The 23,785-nt window shown below is 44.7% G+C and overlaps 1 protein-coding gene across 1 annotated transcript in view; it reads left to right on the top strand.

The window, feature by feature from the left end:
- Positions 1–356: 356 nt before the first annotated feature.
- CDH4 (cadherin 4) overlaps positions 357–23,785 on the top strand; it is a 536,732-nt gene continuing 513,303 nt past the window's right edge. The window contains exon 1 of the mRNA XM_058176710.1: positions 357–402. Within this exon, the coding sequence (XP_058032693.1) occupies positions 357–402 (46 nt within the window). The remainder of the gene's footprint in view (positions 403–23,785) is intronic.

Consider the following 23,785-nt stretch of genomic DNA (forward strand, 5'->3'; position numbering starts at 1 on the left):
CCAGCTAATAAATTAGCCATCACTTTGCACTTGTTTCCTGACGAATTGAAAAGTGATTCTCATAGACCAGTGTTTGCAAACCTTTTCAGCACCAAGTACCAATACGGTAGCGCGCATGCACAGGGGAGCACCAGAAATCAGGAGAGCAGCTCCTTGGTCATCTGGTCTTCTGTTTTCTGGTGCACATGCGCACACAAAAACCAGCTGGTGAGTGCGCATGTGTGTGCCGGAAACTGGAAACTCAGCTTCCCAGTGCATGCATGTGCAGCAGGGAGCTGCTCTTCCAGTTGCTGGTGCTCCTGTATGCACGAAGACCAGCTGGCTGGAAACCGGAACAGCAACGGGCAATAGCTAGCATGCCTGGAGAGCTGGAAACCGGAAGAGCAATGGGCAATGGCTGCGGTACCCGGAGAGAAGGCTCTGTGTGCTAATTCTGACACGTGTGCCATAGGCCATTTTACTTTTTATAAAATATGTTTTTTACAAACTCTTTTTGGAATGAGCCAGCAGTGTGTAGCAGCTGCCAAAAAAGCCAACACAGTTCTGCACTGCATAAACAGAGGGATAGAATCAAGATCACGTGAAGTGTTAATACCACTTAATAATGCCTTGGTAAGGCCACACTTGGAATACTGTATTCAATTTTGGTTGCCACGATGTAAAAAAGATGTGGAGACTCTAGAAAGAGTGCAGAGAAGAGCAACCAAGATGATTAGGGGACTGGAGGCTAAAACATATGAAGAACGGTTGCAGGAACTGGGTATGCCTAATTTAATGAAAAGAAGGACTAGGGGTGACATGATAGCAGTGTTCCAATATCTCAGGGGCTGCCACAAAGAAGAGGGAGTGAAGCTATTCTCCAAAGCACCTGACGGCAGGACAAGAAGCAATGGGTGGAAACTAACCAAGGAGAGAAGCAACTTAGAACTAAGGAGAAATTTCCTGACAGTTAGAACAATCAATAAGTGGAACAACTTGCCTCCAGAAGTTGTGAATGCTCCAACACTGGAAATTTTTAAGAAAATGTTGGATAGCCATTTGTCGGAAATGGAGTAGGGTTTCCTGCCTGGGCAGGGGGTTGGACTGGAAGGCTTCCAAGGTGCCTTCCAACTCTGTTATTATTTTAATTATGTTCAGTTTTGGGCTGATGTTCTCAATCTTTTCATGCATTAAAACACTGTGGGGAGTTCAAGCCCCGCCCCGCCCCCCTCATGTGCCTGCCACATGGGGCAACCAAGAAACCCCAGTAATACAGACGAGAGGAGTAAAAATAAAAATGCAAGGAAAAAAAATAGATGGCTGCTTGTATTTATCAGGAATAAAAGGTAACTTTAGGGTGGCATTTCTAAAGCTAGTAATTGTCAGCGCAGGGGGATGGGGAGGACAGATCAGAAGGCAGACGCAGCAAGAACTACAGAAACACTATTTGATTGTTAAAGGGTATAATAACAGAATCTTGAAAGCTTGACAGAGTTTCTTGGCAAAAATGATAAAACTTGCTGAGATGGCCAATTTGACTTCTTTGATTAAGGAAAAGGCAATATGTACATTTATTGCTGACTGGAACACCTTCCTCCTTTCCAGGCTAAACTGGTGTTTCTGTAACAGTTGCTAAATTCCTTCTTCAAGGTCATCTTCAATAATTGGAAATACCCTCAAGACTCTTGAAGAGCTGCCAGGCAGACAACATTGGGTAAGATCGATGAAGCTGGGTTGGATTGGGTTACATCACCACTTCTTTAAACCACTCCAGTGGGTTAAACGATGGTCTGGATCATTCGGGATAATGTGAGCGGAAAGCCAATGTCTGGAAGGGCTTCTTTTAGGAGACAGTTTCATGTTAGCCCCATGAGCATCCAGATGAGTTCAGGAAGTTTCAGCTTTTTTCCAACTCAGTTTGATGTATCAATAGACTGCGGTTTCTCCACATGAGGAGTGTTGTGTCTTGCCTGCCCTCAGAGCAGCCGGGGCCTTCTTACCTGCTCCCCAACACTGAGGAATGTATGCCTTCCGGCCCAAGTCCTGGCTCCATGCCCCCACAAACTGCAGAAGAAGGAGCATCTCCCTGCCCCAGCCCTGACTCCATGCCCAGGCAAACGGAGCAGCTAGACCCCTCCCCCTCATCCACAGCAGGTGAGCCTGAGGAGGGTTTACTCCCAAGAACAGCTGATTGGAGTGACCCTCGCATCAGAAGATTGGAGAGGCGGAGGCAACAGAGGGAAGGGAGGGGCAGGCCTTAATGAGTGCTGAGTCATGGAGCCACACCCCATGGCCTATATAAAGGAGCTACTTTCTGGCAGTCTCTGAGTCAGGCAAAAGTCAAACTTATCTTGCTGAAGTCACTTACTGGTCTCCTGCCTGCTCTGAGGACTTTGCTAGGACTTTGGGCAGAGCTGCAGAGGCAAGCCTGATTCGGATTTCCCGGACCCAGCCGTCAGCGGAGGAGTGGGACACGACAAGGTGTTCTCCGATCGACCAGGATCTGCCTGGAACTCCTGAATAAACAAGCCTGTAAAATGTGCAGCCACTAACAACATGTCCTACTTCACATGAAGGTTGCCAAGCTGGGTGACTCCATGAATGAGAGGAAGGCAAGGCAAGGCAAGGCAAGGCAAGGCAAGGCAAGAGAGGAGAGGGAGAGGAGGAAAGAAGGAAGGAAGGAAGGAAGAAGGAAGGAAGGAAGGAAGGAAGGAAGGAAGGAAGGAAGGAAGGAAGGAAGGAAGGAAGGAAGGAAGGAAGGAATATTTTGATAAAAGAAGGGAGGAAGGGAGGGAGGGGAGAAGGAACCGTGGTGACGCAGTGATTAGAATGCAGTACTGCAGGTGACTTCTGCTGCCTGCAATTTGGCAGATCTAATCTCACCAGGCTCAAGGTTGACTCAGCCTTCCATCCAGTGGTGGGATCCTCCCAGTTTAACAACCGGTTTGGTGATTGCGCGCTGCTGGCACGTGCACAGTTTGAAGAAATCTTCACTTCTGTGTTTCTTCAGAGGAGAAACACAGCTGAGGTGCGACAATCTGCTCTGCCACGCAAATCAACTGAGAAGACAAAGGTAGGAAAATAGCACGGACGGGCAAGTGGGCCCATCTGATTGTCGGAGCGAACCGGTTCGCTCCCAGCTGATCGCCGGAGCTACCAGTTTTCCCAAACCGGTCCGAACCAGTAGAATCCCACCCCTGCTTCCATCCTTCCGAAGTGGGTAAAATGAGGACTCAGATTGTTGGGAGGGGCAACATGCTGACTCTGTAAACCACTTACAGAGGGCTGTAAAGCACTGTAAAGCGGTATATAAGTCTAAGTGCTATTGCTATTGCATGCATAGAAATCTTTCTGAATCTCAGCTACTGGAGGCAGAGACGAACAAGCAGATACTTTGAAGTTTTAAAAGCACCCCTTCCTCCAGCAAGTATGACAAAGCCACCTCCCACAGTACCCCTTTGAGGGAATACGCCTTTAAATATGTTTATGTGGTTATAATTCCCTTTCCGTTCCAAGCATCTAATAGCAAACCAAAAATACAGTTGCAATTAAATCAAAGCACAGAATGCTTTAAAAAAAAAGCATATAAAATCCAAGGTCAACTAAAAACTGCTAAGTATGCTCACCAGGGAATCATGCTGGCTTGCAGCTCCCTGTTGAGCATACAGTTGGTGGTAGACCTAGATTTGTGTTTCTGTAATGTGTGAAAAGCCCTCAACTGTAACGGAGGTGGGGGGAGATAACATAGCAGTGCCTGTCTTTCTAAAACATAGGCGGAAGTGATAGAAGAAGCAGCTGTTAGGCAAAATCTGATAGCAATGTGTGATTTAAATGAACCTGTGATCTAAATGGAAATACAGGGTGGGGAGAGATGGGGGTAAAACGTTCCTATTGTCAGAGGGTAAAATTATACACTTCCAAAAGAATGAGGTATGCAAAACAGCACACCATGAATGATTCATGTGGACACTTTGCATATAATTAATCTGCGCTTCATTTTTAGTTGCTGTAAAATAAACATAAAGCATGCAACAAATGAATAATAACTGATAGCCGTGAGCTTCAGCCATTAATATTCTAGAGCTACGGGGACTCACGGAACAGGGTTGATTTTAAATAAATATTGAAATAAAGCATTTAGACAGTCACCATAGTCCAGTGCGTACGTTGGTCTTTTTGCCGCAATCAAAAGCCTGCTAGGCCTCCGAACAGACTGGAAAAGTTTTATTTGCAATAGGGGAAGATGTCCCCAAGAGGACAAGACCCTGATATTTTGAAAGGGGGAAGGCAAAGGGGGAAGGAGATAGCAGAGGTGGAGATGATTAGGTAGAGTCGTCAATGCAATGAACATGAATTTAGACAGATGAGATAGCTAGATAGCTAGATTTGATGATGGCTAGATAGCTAGACAGGCAGACAGACAGATAGATACCATGTTTCCCTGAAAATAAGACCTAACCCCCAAAATAATCTCTAGCCTGATTTTTACATGTGTGCCTAAGCCCTATCCCCAAAATAAGCCCCACTTAAGAATCTATGCAGCAAGCCACCCATCCATTCCATCTGGTTGCTCGTGGTGCCGCTGACATGAGGTGAGGCAAGGGAAGTGGGCTGTCCCACATGCCCCACAGCAGCTTCTCTCAGGGCCTCTGCAGCCAGGCCATCCACGCCCTGACAACTGCCTTCCGGCAATAGCACCAACAACCATAGGCCTCAGGAGCCCATGTGGCCACCGGCCCACATCTTCTGCTTGCTTACGGCTGCATCAGAGCAGGAGGCCGAGCAATGTGCTGGTGCCACAGCCACGAGGCAAAGTGGTGTTGGGGCATGGATGGCCTGGTTGTTGGGGCCCTAAAGTAAGCCGGTGCAGGGCGCATGGGGAAGCTCCCCTGCCTTGCAGTGGAGACACTAGCACATGGTGTAGCCTCCTGCCCCATTGTGGCCATGAGCAAGCAGAAGAAATGGGCCTCCCGTGCATGAGGGGAAAAAGACATCCCCTCCTTAAATAAGCCCTCATGCTTATTTTGGAGCCCCCCAAAATATAAGATCAGGTCTTATTTTCAGGGAAACACAGTAGATAGATGATAGATAGATAGATAGATAGATAGATAGATAGATAGATAGATAGATAGATAGATAGATAGACAGACAGACAGACAGACAGACAGACAGACAGACAGACAGACGGGTTGTTGGGTGGGTGGGTGGGTGGGTGGGTGATAGGTAGGCAGGGTGCTGGACTAGATGATCTCCAGGTGCCTTCCAGCTTTATCCTGATAGAACATGGGATGCATGTCCCTTTCATTTCATTTCATTTATTAGATTTTTATAGATTTTCCCCACAGGGAGGCAGGCATTTTTCTATTTTAACTCTCTGCCACTAATTTAGAACCGTAGGATTGGAAAAGATCTTGGAGATTTTCTATTTAGTGTACCGGTGGTTTAAACCTACTACTTTAAAAGTTTCATATATGAGGATGTTATTGGGATGGGGTGGTTGGCGGGAAATGAAATGATACCCCCAAAGAAAGATACAATAAGTTTATTTCTGAAGCTGGAACATTGGCAGATTACCTAGTAACATGACAAAACAGTCTTATCAAGAGTAAGTCAACCATGGTTCACTCAATCTAATTTGGGGGGTTCATGTTGAGACATAAACTGAGCATTGGGTTGTAATGAGTTAGCTAAAATGTGATTGGCTGAGGGTGTCACATGAACCTAGGTAAAGAGTCACTCCCTTTAGGTTTAGCCCCATTCCATCCCCAAAAATACTAAATTCTAAACTCCGGGGAAAAAAACCCTTTGCTGTTGTGGTCCACCAGCTGGCAAGGGAATCAGACAGCGATGAGGCTGAGGAAGAGTGTGGGCCAGTCCTGGAGGCTGAGGAAGGCCCGGATGAGGGCTCTGCATCGGAGGCAGAGATGGGGCCAGGGCCATCGGGGACTGATGTGTGGACTCCAGAACCTCCAGAGGCTGACAATAGTGAGGCAGAGGAACAGGAGGAGCCTGTTCATAATACATGCATGAGAAGAGCTGCCAGAATGCAAGAGCAGCTAAAGTAAAGAGGATGATTCAGCATTAAGGCCAAGAGATGATTGGCCCCTTCCGTAAGGTTTAAAAGACCAGCAACAACGCTTGGGCTCTTTGCCAGAAAACAACGCTGATAGCTTTGTCTTGTTGCATTTGTTTTGTATCGGTGTCTTCTGAACTTTTCCCAAGAAAGGCCTTTGGCAGTTTGCCTAATTGAACCAAGGTTGGTGATAGGACTGAGGAATTGTGTTGGGAGGAATTTGCTTTAATTTAGTTGGACTATGCTGAGAATGAGTTAATTCTCAGCTGTTCTAATAAAGTTTTTTTCTTTTTACACTGACTGAGTTACCTACTACTTACTTGGGCCTGGGTCACAACATTTGCTATATTCTATACTGTACTTGAAAAGAAGAACCTTTTTAGTACCCCAATTATTATTTTTTTAGCAAGAAGTTTTCCAGTGACGCCATGAAGTCTGTTAGGATTTTTTTTTCCCTGCCCCATTTCTACCGTTAAGTATTTTAAGTGTGGCACGGGAAGCCACCCACCAATCTGAACACCAAAATTTATTTTTTTAACAACTGTTTTTATAGCAGCCTGCCACGATGAAATGTATACGGGTAGCCCTCAACTACGACCACAATTGAGCCCAAAATCTCTGTTGCTCAGAAAGACTGTTGTTAAGTGAGTGTTGCCCCATTTTACGACCTTTCTTGTCATGGTCGTTAAGTGAATTGTTGCAGTTGTTTAAGTTAGTAATGCAGGTGTTAAGTCAATCTGGCTATCGCATTGACTTTAACATAACATAACATAACATCAGAGTTGGAAGGGACCTTGGAGGCCTTCTAGTCCAACCCCCTGCCCAGGCAGGAAACCCTACACCATCTCAGTCAGATGGTTATCCAACATTTTCTTAAAAATTTCCAGTGTTGGAGCATTTACAACTTCTGCAGGCAAGTTGTTCCACTGATTAATTGTTCTAACTGTCAGGAAATTTCTCCTTAGTTCTAAGTTGCTTCTTTCTTTGATCAGTTTCCACCCATTGCTTCTTGTTCTACCCTCAGGTGCTCTGGAGAACAGCCCAACTCCCACTTCTCTGTGGCAGCCCCTGAGATATTGGAACACTGCTATCATGTCTCCCCTAATCCTTCTTTTTGTTAAACTAGACATACCCAGTTCCTGCAACCGTTCTTCATATGTTTTATCCTCCAGTCCCCTAATCATCTTTGTTGCTCTTCTCTGCACTCTTTCTAGAGTCTCAACATCTTTTTACATCGTGACCAAAACTGGATGCAATATTCCAAGTGTGGCCTTACCAAGGCATTATAAAGTGGTACTAGCACTTCACGTGATCTTGATTCTATCCCTCTGTTTATGCAGCCCAGAACTGTGTTGGCTTTTTTAACAGCTGCTGCACACTGCTGGCTCATATCTAGATGGTTATCCACTAGGACTCCAAGATCCCTCTCACAGGTACTACTATTGAGCAAGGTACCACATATACGGTACTGGTGCATTTTGTTTTTTTGGCCTAAATGTAGAACCTTACTTTTTTCACTGTTGAATTTCATTTTGTTAGATAGCGCCCAATGTTCAAGTCTGTCAAGATCTTTCTGTAACTTGAGCCTATCTTCTGGAGTGTTGGCTATTCCTGCCAGCTTGGTGTCATCTGCAAATTTGACTTTGCTTGTCAGAAGGTCACAAAAAGAGATCACATGACCCCAGAGTACTGCAAATGTCATAAATATGAGTCGGTGGCCACACGTCTGAATTTGGGTCACGTGACCCTGGGAATGCTGCAACGGTTGTAAGTCTGAAAATGGTCATAAGTCACTTTTTTTTTCAGTACTGTTGTAAGTTAAACCGGTCACAAAATGAACTATTGCAAATCCAGGACTACCTCTATGCAAAGGGTTTCTTAAAAAATAAGAATTTACTGCAGAAAGAAAGAAAAAAATATTGAGAGACTAGGAATTTCTGATGTTGTAGCCCGTCAGAGTAGAAGAGTTATTCACCTTAAGACCTTGGGCTACATTTACCAGCTCAAGTGGGCCAAACTCACCTTGCGTAGGTCCATATTTTAATTTGGATTTAAGGCAACTCTACAGTCAGGGTTAATCTCAAGCGAAAGTGAGCCACACTATCAGCTGATCTGCTTGGTGAAAATTGTGTACAGGCCTCTGTAGCTAGGCTGTGATTGACAGAGCAATAGAAATTCTGCTCATCCTGGACAACCTTTAATGGCAAAACCTTGATGTGAAACAAATGATGGACAATTACTATCATAAGACAAAAGATCATCATCCGATAACTGCGGCTCGGCGGTGTGTAGGACTGGCAGAGGGAAACGTTGACCTCGTGCAGCTCTCTGGAGGCACCGTCGAGATGTGAAAAGTTGCCAAGGCAATCATCCTCCCAGCAGGGTATTCTGATAACCTGTAATATCTGCTAAAAAGTGGGTGTAGCATGCAGGGAAAGCGCTCTTGGCGTGCGAGAGAAGACAGCTTTAACACTCAACCATCATTTGAAGCATGAAAATATGCAGTTTTCTGCTCAGACCAAACTTGCAAAGGAGGGAATGCATGAGGAGAGAGAAATACTGATTTTTTTTATTAAAAAGTTTTATAAAGTCTTTACAAATATTTCCCCTCCTCCTCCCTCCACCCCCCCTCAACCTCTCCCCCCTTCTACCTCCCACCCTCTCCCAATTCTCCACCCCGCCGGACTTTCCAGAGCAACATACAGGATATAACATCTAACAATCATAAGCTAAAATACGCTAACTATCCATAAACTCCCATCCTCCCCTGGAACCTTAACTCCCCTTTTACAAAAAAGAAATACAGATACAATTCTTGCATTCTATTCATACATATTCAATAGTAGGCAAATGTTCCTTCTTCCAATATTGCGCTACCAATAGTCTAGCTGCTGATATTAGATTTGAAATCAATTAGATATCTATCTATTTTCTACTGCCACTGTGTGCCTCCCACCGACCCGTGCGCTCTCACAGAGAGGGACTCCTTAGGGTGCCGTCAGCCAAGCAATGCCGGCTGGCGGCCCCCAGGGGAAGAGCCTTCTCTGTGGGGGCTCCCACCCTATGGAACGAGCTTCCCACAGGACTCCGACAGCTTCCTGACCTTCGGACCTTTCGCCGCGAACTTAAGACATATCTATTTTCTCATGCAGGACTGGCCTAAAATTTTAAAATTTTAGATGATTTTATGGGTTTTTAACTTTATAAGTTTTTTAGCATTTTGAAATGTATTTTAATTAGTTGGGCCAAATTTAAATAAGTTTTTTAGTTATTGTTTTTAATCTGTATTGCATATGTTTTGATTGTATTGTATGTGTCTTTGTTTTTTTTTTTGGTTTTTTTTAAATTTGAATTTATATCCCGCCCTTCTCCGAAGACTCAGGGCGGCTTACATTGTGTAAGGCAATGTTGTTGTTGTTTTATTTGGCTGTTAACCGCCCTGAGGCGGTATACAAATTAAAATATTATTATTATTATTGTTGTTGTTGTTGTTGTTGTTGTTGTTGTTGTTGTTGTTGTTGCATATGCTAACCACCTACCTAGTTTGTTAACGTAAGAAATAGTGATTTATTTTGAAAGGAAAAACTTTGGGGTTTAAAATGAAGGCTGAGGTCTTGAGACTTTCTGATTTGGTAACCGTCTACATCTAATTATTTTATTTTTCTGATTACAATCCTTAATCCCTTTCTTTGGGGTGCGGTCGAGGCAATTGAATGGAGCTAGGCATTTATCGTCTGGATGCCCTTCTTGACGCCTATGCAAAGTTCACAGCAGATTTTTTTTTCTTTGCGCCCTGATAAAGAAACATCTGAAGCTGCCTAGGGTTGAACTCCCAACCTTCCAAGTGGGAAGCAAGTGTCTTTACCTCTAGGCCACCGCGCCGCTCCAACCATCTACATCGAATAATAGTAGTAAATAGTTCACAGACAATAGCCGAGATTCCAGAATATGTTGTACCATGACATAGCCAATTCCGTTTTGGTCACTCTAGTGTGCTGTGAGCATCCATTCCATTCTAGTCCATCTCATAGCTCTTTTCAAGCTTTTGAGGAAAAAGTATTCGCTATTATAGAACTGCCTTCCTCAATGGGATGTGGACTTCATTTCCCAGAATTCTTAGTAACAACCATCACCAGCCAAGGTTGGGATTGCTAGAATTCCACACCCCTGAGGTACTCATGTAGAGAGGGCAGTCCTAGAGTACCTATTTATATTTTTCTGACCATCGTTTAGTTAAGCTTATTTATTTAGGCTTAGCAATTAATGGTCCCAAAGAGGCGAAGGCTGAGGAAGCTGGGCCTAGCTCTGAGGTTAGGGGGAATAGCAGCTTGAGTCACCCTTGTTTTCAAAAGCCCTTATCTGAATTTCTCTAAGCCATTATAGAAAGTCCCACCAGATGAAAATTTGGAAGAAAACATAAGCACATGCCAGAAATGGGTGAGTTTCATCCTCCCAGAATTGCCACTCCCTTTGTTGCCAAGTATTTTGAGAGCCAGAAAGATTTACAGAGTAGTAGCTGCTAGTCCATTTAGTTCATGCTGTCATGCTATTCAGGGCACACCACAATCAAGGCAAACTAGAAAGCCTTAAAGGTAAAGGTTCCCCTCGCACATATGTGCTAGTCATTCCCGACTCTAGGGGGCGGTGCTCATCTCCGTTTCAAAGCCGAAGAGCCAGTGCGGTCTGAAGATGTCTCCGTGGTCATGTGGCCGGCATGACTCAACACCAAAGGCACACGGAACGCTGTTACCTTCCCACCAAAGGTGGTCCCTATTTTTTCTACTTGCATTTTTTTATGTGCTTTCGAACTGCTACGTTGGCAGAAGCTGGGACAAGTAACAGGAGCTCACTCCCATTATACGGCACTAGGGATTCGAACCGCTGAACTGCTGACCTTTCGATCAACAAGCTCAGCTTCTTAGCCACTGAGCAACCGTGCCTCATAGCACCCCATAGAAGGCTTTAGATGTATCGAAATTGGTTTTCTATTTTTGAAAAGGCAACTGGGCTTGGTGGTTTTTGTTAGTTTTTGTTTGTTTGTTTGTTTGTTTGTTTGTTTGTTTATTTGTTTGTTTGTTTGTTTTTAGGAAGAAAACATTTTGCTTCCTATCCTGGAAGCTTCATCAGTTGTATTGGATGGTGTGGGAGATGGAAGGACAGTTATTGACAGTTGAGATTCGTTTGGAGGGAGGGGAGGAATGATAGGTCCTGACATGATGATGGGGAGGTCACTCTTTTGATGACCACAAAGTCCACATTTTGGATAGACAGGACTTTTGGTTTGAAAAAGGGGTCAAAGTGGCCATCTATGTTAGAATTGAACACCTCTCCCTCAACAGAGGACTAAAACACCACCTATCCTCAATTTACAATGTAGTCCTTTTGGCTGTTCCAAGTCACCTCTAATTCAGGTGACCCTGAGGTCACAGATCAAGCCACAAGTAATCACAACAGCACTCAGAGTGTGTTAAGACTGGTTGGCTACAATGAAAACACAATCTTTCCACACCATCCTGTGCTGTCAGAGCCTATCATTCCCCACTCCCTCCCAACTAATTTCAGCTGTCAATAATTGTCTTTCCGTCTCCCACAGCATCCAATAGAACCGAAGAACCTTCCAGGATAGGAAGTGAAACGTCTTCTTCCTCAAAAAAAATCAAATTTTTATTTATTTATTTTATTTATTTATTTTGTCAAACACAACAGTATATATAAGAATAAGCATGAAATAACCATACAAATTGGATACAATCAAGGGGAACATTACGACAGGAATGGTAGGGACGCTGGTGCTCTTATGCAAGCCCCTTACAGACCTCATAGACTCAAATTGAGTGGCCTTTTCAAAATGAAAACCTACTTTTGACATAACTTCATGACCTGGATGACTGGAGAATCTTCCCAGACATTTAGATGGTCTAGACCAGTGGTCTCCAACCTTGGCAACTTTATGACTTTTGGACTTTATTTATTTATTTATTTATTTTATTTTATTCGATTTTTATACCGCCCTTCTCCCGAAGGACTCAGGGCGGTGTACAGCCAAATAAAATCCACAATATACACTTTAAAACAAGACTAAAACAAAACATATTACAAGATGGCAGTTTAAACAGTTTAAAACCCTAAAATATAAATAACCCCAGTTAAAATTTAGTAAAACTTCTAGGCCAGTCCCGCTTGAATAAATAGGTGCATTTTCAGCTCACGGAGAAAAGTCCGAAGGTCAGACACTTGACGTAAACCAGGGGGAAGTTTGTTCCAAAGCGTAGGAGCTCCAACAGAGAAGGCCCTACCCCTGGGGGCCGCCAGCCGACATTGTTTGGCGGATGGCACCCTGAGAAGGCCCTTTCTGTGTGAGCGTACGGGTCGGTGGGAGGCATAGGGTAACAGCAGGCGGTCCCGTAAGTACCTGGGCCCTAAGCCATGGAGCGCTTTAAAGGTGTTAACCAAAATTTTAAAGCGCACCCGAAAGACCACAGGAAGCCAGTGCAAACTGCGCAGGAGTGGTGTTACATGGGAGCAACGAGTTGCTCCCACTATTACCCGTGCAGCTGCATTCTGGACTAGCTGCAGCCTCCGAGACTGCCAGAATTCCTCAGCCAGCATGCTATGCAACCAGCATGCACTGGCTGAGAAATTCTGGGAGTTGAAGTCCATAAGTCGTAAAGTTGCCAAGGTTGGAGACCACTGGTCTAGACCTGTGATGGCGAACACACAGAGCCCACTCTGTGACCAAGGGCCATTTTTGGGGCTGTTTTCAGGCTGTTTTTGGGGGTGTTTGGGGGGGGCAAAAAACAGGCATGCGCGCACCAACCAGCTGGTCTTCAGGTTTCCAGCACTTCCGTCGTGCGCACATGCACGCACATGCATGCAAGTTCCAGTTTGGCCACTCAGTGCCAAAAAGATTCACAACACTGGCCTAGACATTGGTATTTGAACAGAGATCTTTTTAACATGTATCTTTTATTGTGCTTTACTAATCTAGGTGAAATGTGGATATATATTGCTAGTCCATATATGATATGCCATATGCTAAATAAATATACCATACCCTTTTCATGTTTTACTCTGGGGTTTCTACTCCCTGCTTTCTCCGTTTGAACAATTAACTCTCCATGAGAGCAGATAAGGACACGCACAGTTTTAAATATCCACAGTATCTATAACTTGGCATGACGGTCCCTCGAAACCATCTGACAAATCGATGCATCGAATAGATGTGTCTTGCCAATGTTTTTAAAGATGGAGCGCAGTTTGAGCCAAGTTGCTCCGTCTGCAAATCTGCATATATATTTTTTCCCTTCTAGCGCTCTAAGCAATATTCTTGCCAGCTGAGGTAGGAAGTGTGAGGAGTTTAGCTCAGCTTTGGGATGAAAATTGCTAGGTTTTTTTGCCACAGCAGCAGGATTTTGATGACCCTCGCAGAGCGGATTTCTTTTGGGCCAAATCCCAACACACTCCCATCAATCAGCACAATGTTTTGGCATGTTCTGAAGGTCAGTGGATACAGACTGGTGTCTTTCATGTTGCTCTAATGGGCTGTGAGAAGAACTTTGAGAAGAACAGGAAGAAGAGCCTCAACCAGGACAATGGTCTGATAAGAGAAATCTGAGTCCAAAGCAGGAGTGTAGTTTGAGAAAGCCTCTCAGATTTGACCCTCCCTGAACGTGAAGGCAGGAAGGGGAGAGGCCCTTTCAGATCTGCAAGATTTTGTTACGACCACCTTTTCATAAAAATAGTATTTGTATTGAGAACCTTGGTTTCCTGTTCTGGCCAACCTCAAAGAGCTAATGCCGTGATGGCGAACCTTTGATGTTCCCGTGTGCTGGCCTGCATGCCAGAAGTTGCACACGAAACCATCCCGCGAAGTATGCGCAGCCCTGCTGGTCCTCGTGCGTGCAGGAGCGGCGATACCCAAAAGAGCAGTGGTCCATCGCACATGCGGAAGCTGGCACCCAAACACCTGGATACCAGCATGGAAGCACGTCCGACAAACAGCTGACCTTCACGCATGCGCGCAACTGTCAGGCCTGGAAACCGTACTAGGCCGTAGGTTTCCAGACGCTGCCACATTTCTCCCCTGAGGGGAAGAAGGGGGGTTGAGGGGTATGGTAACATTCTTCAAGTGGTCAAGGTCGGATTGTGTTCGCATCTGCAGAAGGAGTGGCAAGAAGAGGTTTCGAATAAAGTGGAAGAGCGTTGGACCATGTGACCAGCAAAGGGTTTAGGGGGGTGGGACTCTTGGGGTTTGTATAACTGGGAAAAGAATCCGGAAGTTTCAGTTTTGGAATAAGGACAAGGTTCCAGAAAAACCTCTTCTGCATGAAAAAACCTCTGAAGCCATTGTCTTTCAAAGTTCTTTACTAGCATAAGGAAACTGGCACACGATGAGTGAAATTCCAAAACTAAAACTTCCGGATTCTTTTCCCAGTTATACAAACCCCAAGAATCCCCCCCCACCCCTTTGCTGGTCACATGGTCCAACATTCTTCCACTTTATTCGAAACCTCTTCTTGCCACTCCTTCTGCAGATGCGAACACAATCCCACCTGGACTGCTTGAAGAATGTTACCATACCCATCAACCCCCCTTCTTCCCCTCAGGGGAGAAATGTGGCAGTGTCTGGAAACCTACGGCCTAGTATGGTTTCCAGGCCTGACAGCAACGACAACCCGGAAGGTCGGGTGCTGGCCTGCGCATGTGTGCCAGAATGCCATTCTTCCAGGTTCCGCCACTCCTGCCCAGGCAATAGTCAGCTGACCGCCGTGTGTGTGATCACAGAAATGCGGAAGAGGACCCAGCAAGGCCGTGCATTCTTCGCGGGATGGTTTTGCAGGCTGCTTCTGGCACACGTACCACAGGTTCGCCGACACTGGACTAATGTTTTCATACTGAACCAAGTCAGTGTATTATTTACACAACAGGCTAACGTTGCTTCCTTTTAATCTCGAATAATTCTCTCCTGATCATCCTTGACTTACTTTGCATGGCAAACTTAGCCGCTTCGATTTGCTTCTGGATCAATGTATCATGCGAGCTCAGAAATAAACCTGAAAATAAATGAAGCGTGACTGCCAAGGCAATCACAGTATTGGAAAATGGCAGAGAAACGATCTGCTAGTCCAGTTTGTGGTTTGTGGTATGGACGCTGAAAACCTCTTCCTTGGTAGCCGAGAATGATGGGTGACCTGATTGATGACTTATAGCTGTAATGGTCAGGTTCCATTATGATCATAACTTGAGGACTTTCTGTGAACTGTTAATGCCATTTTATAATGCCTTGGTAAGGTCACACCTCGAATGCTGCATCCAGTTTTGGTCACCACAATGTAAAAAAGATGTTGAGACTCTAGAAAAAGTGCAGAGAAGAGCAACAAAGATGATTAGGGGACTGGAGGCTAAAACCTATGAAGAACGGTTGCAGGAATTGGGTGTGTCTAGTCCTGCCTTTGGCATAAAAGCTGGTTGGGTGACTTTGGGCCAATCACATGGAGCCATGAATTCTAGTCCTGCCTTAGGCATGAAAGCTGACTGGGTGACATTGGGCCAATCACTTTCTCTCAGTCCAACCCACATTCCAGGGTTGTTGTTGTGAGAAAAATAGGAAGGAGTATTATATATGTTCACTCTCTTGAGTTACTGATAAAACAATTTTTTTTATTTGCATTTATATCCCGCCCTTCTCCGAAGATTCAGGGCGGCTTACACTATGTCAAGCAATAGTCTTCATCCATTTGTATATTATATACAAAGTTAACTTATTGCCCCCAACAATCTGGGTCCTCATTTTACCTACCTTATAAAGGATGGAAGGCTGAGTCAACCTTGGGCCTGGTGGGGCTTGAACCTGCAGTAATTGCAAGCAGCTGCTGTTAATAACAGACTGTCTTACCAGTCTGAGCCACAGAGGTGATGTTGGAAGAAAAATCCAGGTCTAGATCCAAGCCTGGAAAATGTCTGTGGGGGGGGGGCTTCCCACAGTGAGATAACAATCTGGAGGAGGAGGAGGTGGAAGAGGAGGGGGAGAGGGAGGAGAAGGCAAAGGAGAAGCAGAAGAAGGAGGAGGAGGAGAAGGAGTGGGAGAGGGAGAAGGAGAAGGAGGGGGAAAGGGAGAAGGAGAAGAAGAAGATTGGAGAGGCAGGGGAAAAGCCGGAATGAAATGATTGGCAGATTTTTAACTTTTGTTATCGAGTGTCTCAGTTTTTCATGCTTGGAAAATTGTAGTTCTGGTGCATGTTATAATCTCATGAGCGTTGAGTAGAAGGAGATCCTTCCTTTCTGTGAATTCAGTTAGCCTGTATTATTCATTTGGTTTTTAAATAGCTGAACACTGCTGCATCAGGGGAAAAAAAAATATGGCAAGACCTTTAGTTTTTAAAATTGCTGGCTCTGCAACATGTGGAAGCTGCCTCTTGTTGAAAAGACGCAAGTCCAAATAGGAGATCTTGTCAAACATTAAACACGAGTAAAATACTAAATATTGTGGTGGAGCAATCGCCGGCTATTGCCTGTTACTAAAACACCATGTCACCTGTCAAATGGTGTCAGGCAGGCCTCAAGACTGGAATCAAATACAATGGGCTGCCAAACCAGCAAAATATTTGATGATTGTCTTCCTCTTCAGAAATATTTGGACAATATTTAGCATCGGCACATCCAGCAGGAAAAAAAACAACAACACAGGGAGAATATGGAGACGTGTGTTTTAGGGCTGTGCAAAAGCATTGGAATAAGATGCTTTGCAATATAGAAGGGCACCTATCGGTTGTGTTTTTTTAATTTTAATTTTCACATTGTGACATCTTTTGCAAGGGTCGCTTGTGATACACATAAAACCAAAAACAAGCAGAATTTGATTGGACTGGGGCGGGGGGAGGAGCTGCCATCTTGACTCTGGTGACCATAGCCTGTGGACACCCCTGCTAAGAAAAAAACTCAAAGTGGTTATTCATACAATTATAAAACGGTGGGCAATATGTTTAGAGCAGCTGTTTGAGCCTTGGAAAACATATAGCTGCTTTAATAATTGAACGAGATGTCCTTTGTGAGGACTATCACAATGTGGGCTGCAATACTCTTGTACAACCAAAAATGGCTCCAAGAATCTTCTATGCGGTGGTGGTATTCAGCCGGTTCGGTCCGGTTTGGGTGAACCGGTAGGCCCTGCCCACCTGTACGAACGTAATGACATCCTACTTACCCACGTTTAGGAGGCTATGTGTATGTGCGAAAAGCGCATGCGGGAGCAAAGAGCATGCACAGAAGGCTAAGCATGTGTGGAAGGTGGCACGTGCAAGTGTAGTGAGCACGCACACTCACATTTGTGAACCAGTAGGGAAGGTAACTGAATCCCACCTCTGCTACTATGGCATGGGTATCAAACATGCGTCGTCATGGCATTGTCACATGACATATTGTGACTTTTTTCCCCTTTGCTAAACCGGGCATGGGCATTGCGAGAGCATGATGCATACAGCCTGCGGGCCACGAGTTTGACACCCCTGTTCTACAGTGTAGTATAGGTATTCCTCAAGTTATGACCACAATGAAGCCTACCTATTACGATTGCAACTTTTATGTTCATAAAAAGAAGCGGGCCATGTGACCAGCCCGATTTAGTGACCTTTTTTTTTTTTGTGGTGGCCATTAAATAAATCACCATGGACAGCAAGCAAATCCAGTCATGAAATGAACATTGCAGTCGTTAAGTGAACCAATGGATTATGGTGGGCACATTTTTGCCAAAAACTGGAAACAAATGCCTGTTTTCAGTAAAACCATCATAAAACACAATCATGTGACTATAGGACACCATCAATGGTGATAAAAGCAGCCAGGTTGCTGAGTGTCCTTAGTGCGATCATGTGATTGAGAGGACGACTGTCCGGACATTGAATCTGGGTCATAAGCAGTGGTGGGATTCAGCCGGTTTGCATCGATTAAATAAATTACCGCCCCCCCCCACCTCTATGGAAATGGATCCTAGGCACTGCACTGCAGTGAAGAAACAGACAACAGAGCGGCCAACGTAAGGGGATGAGAAGGCTGCTTTTGCTCTTTCTTTCTTTCTTTCTTTTGTCACAACAGTATACGTAAACATCAGCATAAAACAACAAGACATCATAAAAGAAAAACATATATGTAAGTGAAAGTATGCAATAACTATATTAATTTGATATAATGAAAGGGCACAATAGGACAGGAACAGTAGGCACTTTTGTGCTCTTATGCACACCCCTTATAGTCCTCTTAGGAATGGGGTGAAGTCAATAGTAGACAGTTTTTGTTTGAAGTTTTTGGGATTTTGAGTAGAGACTATAGAGTCAGGTAGTGAGTTCCAAGCGTTAACAACTCTGTTACAGAAGTCATATTTTCTGCAATCAAGTTTGAAGCGGTTGACATTAAGTTTGAATCTATTGTTTGCTCTTGTATTATTGTGATTGAAGCTGAAGTAGTCTTTTACAGGAAGGATATTGCAATAGATGATTCTGTGTGTTAAACACAGGTCATGTCGGAGTCGGCGGAGTTCTAAATTTTCTAAATCCAGGATTTCAAGTCTGGTGGTATAAGGTATTTTGTTGTTTTCAGAGGAGCGGAGAACTCTTCTTGTAAAATATTTCTGGACGCGTTCGATTGTATTAATGTCAGAGATGTGGTATGGGTTCCAGACAGGTGAGCTGTATTCAAGAATAGGTCTGGCAAATGTTTTGTATGCTCTGGTTAGTAGTGTAGAGTTTTTGGAACAGAAGCTGCGTAAAATTAGGTTTACAACTCTTAAAGCCTTCTTTGCTATGTAGTTGCAGTGGGCTTTGGCACTTAGGTCATTTGATATGAAAACTTCAACTTCTTCTCCCTGCTCCTCCTCCTTCCCGCATGCTGTCTGCTTCTGTTCCCATTTCTCCATTGCAGCACAGTGCCCAGGATCCACTGATAGCAGGGGAGGATAATTTAACAACCAGATTGCCCAGGGTCAGGTTGGCCATTGCGGGAAGGTCATCCAGCATGTGTGGTGGAGCTGGAGGACAGGGATGGGCCACGCCTCCCATGACAGCCAACTTGACCCTGGGAGAAATGGTTGTTAAATTATTTGAATCCCACCACTGTTTATAAGTAACCCCTCAGGTCAGTCTGTCAAAACTTTGAACAGTCATAAATTGACTTACCTTTATTTATTCTCGCTGCCATTGAGTTGTTGTGGTCCACAAGCAGCCTGTGGAGCTGGCAGTGGAGTTGGACAGTGAGGAGGCTGGGGAGGACAATGGGCCAGTCCTGGAGTCAGGGGAAGGCCCAGACGAGGGCATTGGAGGCAGATATGGGGCCAGAGCCATCTGGGAGTGATCCATGGACTCCGGCTGACAGCAGAGAGGCAGTCAGCTGAGAGGCAGAGGAACAGGAGGAGCCTGTTCCTAGTGCACACCTGCAAAGAGCTGCCAGAAGGCAAGAGCAACTGAAGAAAAAAAGACAACTCAGGAGTAAGGCCAGAAGATGATTGGCCACTCCCATAAGGCTTAAAAGAGCAGCAACGAGCCATTGGGTTCTTTGTAGGAAAGTAATCTGGCGTCTCTTGAACTTTGTGGGGGTTTTGCCTTTGGCAGGTTGCCAAAGGCATCAAAGGTTGGTGATAAGGCTGGACGGACTGGTTATTAAGAATTTTGTTTTGGACGAAGCTGAGAATGAATTAATTCTCAGCTGTTTCAATAAAATAAGTTTGTTGAGGACCGAATTGTGTTTAGTAATCACTACTTGGATCTTGGTGACAACATTAGTGGCCATCTGGATGTTCATAGTCCTGATATGGAAACCTTACAAATCTCCAATAGACCTGAATTCAAGGGTTTGCCTGTTGTGAAGCACCTCATTCAAATGCTTTGCGCAGCCTGAGTGAATTCATTTCATTTCTTGTTTCATATTATAAATGCTCTGGATCTGCTCTCATTTTATGTAAGCTGTCTAGAACAGAGGTCCCCCAACCCCCTGGGCCATAGCCCACTCCCACATCTTGAGCTGTTTAGAACTGGGCAGTGAAAGTGGGAGGTGAACCAGCATGAGCAGCTGACTAGAGTCTGTGCACTTCCATTTGCACAAGCAGCGGGTGCTCATGCCCGCTGCTTGTGCAAATGGAGCTGTACACACATGCATATCTGTCCACCACTCAATTGGAACCATCCCCTCTCCTCACCCCACAAGGCTGCAGAGCTGGAAAGTTTGGGGAACACTGGTCTAATATATTGTTGTGACTCCAGCCCCCGAACCTGGCCCTATGCCTGAAAGTGATTCAGAAAGTGAGGGGGAAGGGCCGGTAAGGCTTACCTCGGGAACACCGATTCCTTTGGCTCGGCTCCAGGAGCCAGAACCAGACCAGTCGGAGGACGTAATGAGGCCGTCATCCCCTGATTCCTCCCTTCCCCAGGCTACGTCTTCAGACCCAGCTGATAATAATAATCAAGCTTGGCTTGACCCGCGCTTCAGAAGATTAGAGAGGCAGCATCATCAAAAGGAAGGGTGGGGCAGGAGCCCCACCCCACAGGATATATAAGGAGCTTTGGGACTGCTCTCACTCCACGGAAAGCAAAAGTTTAGCTGAACCATTTCAAAAAGAGCTGAAAGTCTTGCTACGTGAGTCATTTGTTTGAACTTTGGCAGGCAGCTGCCATTTCTCTGCCAGGACTGATAAGAGCTATGAATCCACTGGCTGAAGGCCAGCTCGTAGGTTGAAGTGGGGAAGGAGACAGAACATCTATTGGGAACTGGGCAAGCTATAAATCTGAGCAACTAACTAACTTAACAAATAAAGACAGTAAACTGATATGGTTCCCAATGACTTCCTTCCCCCCCACCATCACATTTACCTTAAAAGATTCCAAATACAGGGGTGGGCTGCTGGGGGTTCGCAGGGGTTCAGGAGAACTTCTAGCTAAGATTCTATGCAATTCAGAGAATCCCCAAATCCCACTTCTGGCTGGCCCCGCCCACCCCTCCCCTCCCTTCCCAGGTGTCCCCATGTGGCCCGTTTGGATGCAGGTAAGTGCAGGGCGTGTGCGGAGGCTCAGGGAGGGTGAAAAATGGGCCTACCAGAAGTTTGGGAAGGCGGGAAACAAGCTTCCCATTTCTGGCCTCCAGAGGGCCTCCGGAGCCTGGGGAGGCTGTTTTCACCTTCCCGTAGGCTCGAGGAAAGCCTCCAGAGTCCAGGGAGGGCAAAAACACCCCACTCCGGACTAGGCCCTGCCCACCATGGCCACGCCCACCCAGCAACCAGGCACAGAACCCCTTGCTAAAATTTTTGAAGCCCACCTCCGTCCAAATATCATTGGTTGGCAAAATTTCACATCTGCAGAGTCTGGTCTAAACCTTCAATCCCTAGAAAGGTGTATATATACACCTGTTTGGAACTTTGCTAGATAACCAACTAGTATTGCAGAAACGGTGGTTGTTAATGCAGCAGAGACTGGTGTCGAGACTTCCATCTCAAAAATGGAGTTCGCTGGGATTTATTTACTCCCTGCTCCAGGAATAATTAAACCTTGCCTCCATTGCTGCTTGCTCCAAGAACTCTGAGAATTTGAACTTTGCTTGTGGAGCAAGAGAGAGAGAGAGAGAGAAAAACCCATTGATTAATTCACGGGGTCATTTGGGCCACTGTATTCAGAGTTAATCATTACAAAAGCCGAGTGGAAATATTTATTGACAAGAAGGAAGGCTGTCTGGGCTGGCCAAAACGAGGAAGCACGCTCAATCTTTAATTGCAAATAATCTCTTTAGTTGAACGGTACCGCTGGTGGCTCTGAGGAAGCCGTTGGTGAGCTCTGCTCCAGGAACCAAGATAAGTTGTAGGTCCTAAAGGGTTCCCCTCGCACATATCTGCTAGTCGTTCCCAACTCTAGGGGGCGGTGCTCATCTCCGTTTCAAAGCCGAAAAGCCAGCGCTATCTGAAGACGTCTCCGTGGTCATGTGGCCGGCATGACTAAATGCCAAAGGCGCACGGAACGCTGTTACCTTCCCACCAAAGGTGGTCCCTATTTTTCTACTTGCATTTTTTACGTGCTTTCGAACTGCTAGGTTGGCAGAAAGGTCCTACTGGGTGTAAATTGTAAGGGCTGGCAGCCTCCGGAGTGCCTTTTCGCTTTTGCCATTTTGCAGTAAATGAAGCAGTTTGTCAGGAAAGATGTTTGCTCTGTGACTTCTTGGAAGGTGTGCTCCTGAACATAAGTACAGGTAGTCCCTGGCTTACAACAGTTCATTTAGTGACCATTCAAAATTACAACAGTAGTGAAAAAGTGAATATTGTTCGGACTTACAACCGTTGCAGCATCCCCATTGTCACAGGATCAACATTCAGATGCTTGGCAATTGGTTCGTATTTATGACGCTTGTGGTGTCCCGGGCTCATGTGATCAACTTTTGCAATCTTCTGACAAGCAAAATCAATGGAGACCCCAGATTCACTTAACAACTGGGATGCTAACCCATCTTAAAGTTGCCAAGGTTGACAAACACTGTTTTACATCGTTGTGTTAATGCAAATGAAGATTAATTACTTTTAAATATGGTGAAAATGTGGTAAAGAATAGAATAGAATAGAATAGAATAGAATAGAATAGAATAGAATAGAATAGAATAGAAGTAGAATTTTTTATTGGCCAAATGTGATTGGACACACAAGGAATTTGTCTTGGTACATATGTTCTCAGTGTACATAAAAGATATGTTCATCAACAATTCTAAGGTATAACACTTAATGATAATCATAGGGTACAAATAAGCAATCAGGAAACAATATCAATATAAGTCGTAAGGATACAAGCAACCAAGTTACAGTCATAACAGTCATAAGTGGAAGGAGATGGGTGATGGGAACAATGAAAAGATTAATAGTAGTGCAGATTTAACTAGTTTGACAGTGTTGAAGGAATTATTTGTTTAGCAGAGTGATGGCATTCGGGAGGAAACTGTTCTTGTGTCTAGTTGTTCTGTGTGCAATGCTCTATAGCATCGTTTTGAAGGTAGAAGTTGAAACAGTTTATGTCCTGGATGTGAGGGATATGTAAATATTTTCACAGCCCTCTTTTTGACTCGTGCAGTATACAGGTCCTCAATGGAAGGCAGGTTCGTAGCAATTGTTTTTTCAATTTCCTTTTTTTCAAAGGAAACAGACACTTTCTGCATTACTGTCTATCCTTTCCTTTCCTTTCCTTTCCTTTCCTTTCCTTTCCTTTCCTTTCCTTTCCTTACCTTTCCTCTCCTCTCCTCTCCTCTCCTCTCCTCTTCCTCTATTCCTTTCCTTTCCTTTTTTGGAAGGGTAATTATTTTAACCTTAGTCTCCTCTTTTCTCTTTTCAAGGTAACTAAACGACTTCCACATACTTAAAATGAGCTAGCCTTTTTGCAGTGGCCACTGATAATGGCCTTACCAAATCTAGCCTATTAGACATAGAGCCCACAGACAAGTTAGTTTTTAATCTGCTCTATTAAAATATCTCCATCAGAGCTGCCAATTCTTTATTAGGCACATTGGACGTATAGTTTGGCTCAATCAAAGCGTGCTTTATTATCATAGCTGTGCGTTATTATAACTTACCCATTGAGCTTCATTTCATTTGAATAGACATTCTGAACTAATTCATTGCCTCGTTTGTGCAAGTTTGCAACACATTGGGTAAATACTGTCTAATAGCTCTAGAGATTATTGGTAAACAGAGACGCATCTGATCAGACCACCCGCAGCACATTCACT

Source organism: Ahaetulla prasina, chromosome 3, assembly GCF_028640845.1.
Source record: "Ahaetulla prasina isolate Xishuangbanna chromosome 3, ASM2864084v1, whole genome shotgun sequence".
Classification (NCBI taxonomy): domain Eukaryota; kingdom Metazoa; phylum Chordata; class Lepidosauria; order Squamata; family Colubridae; genus Ahaetulla; species Ahaetulla prasina.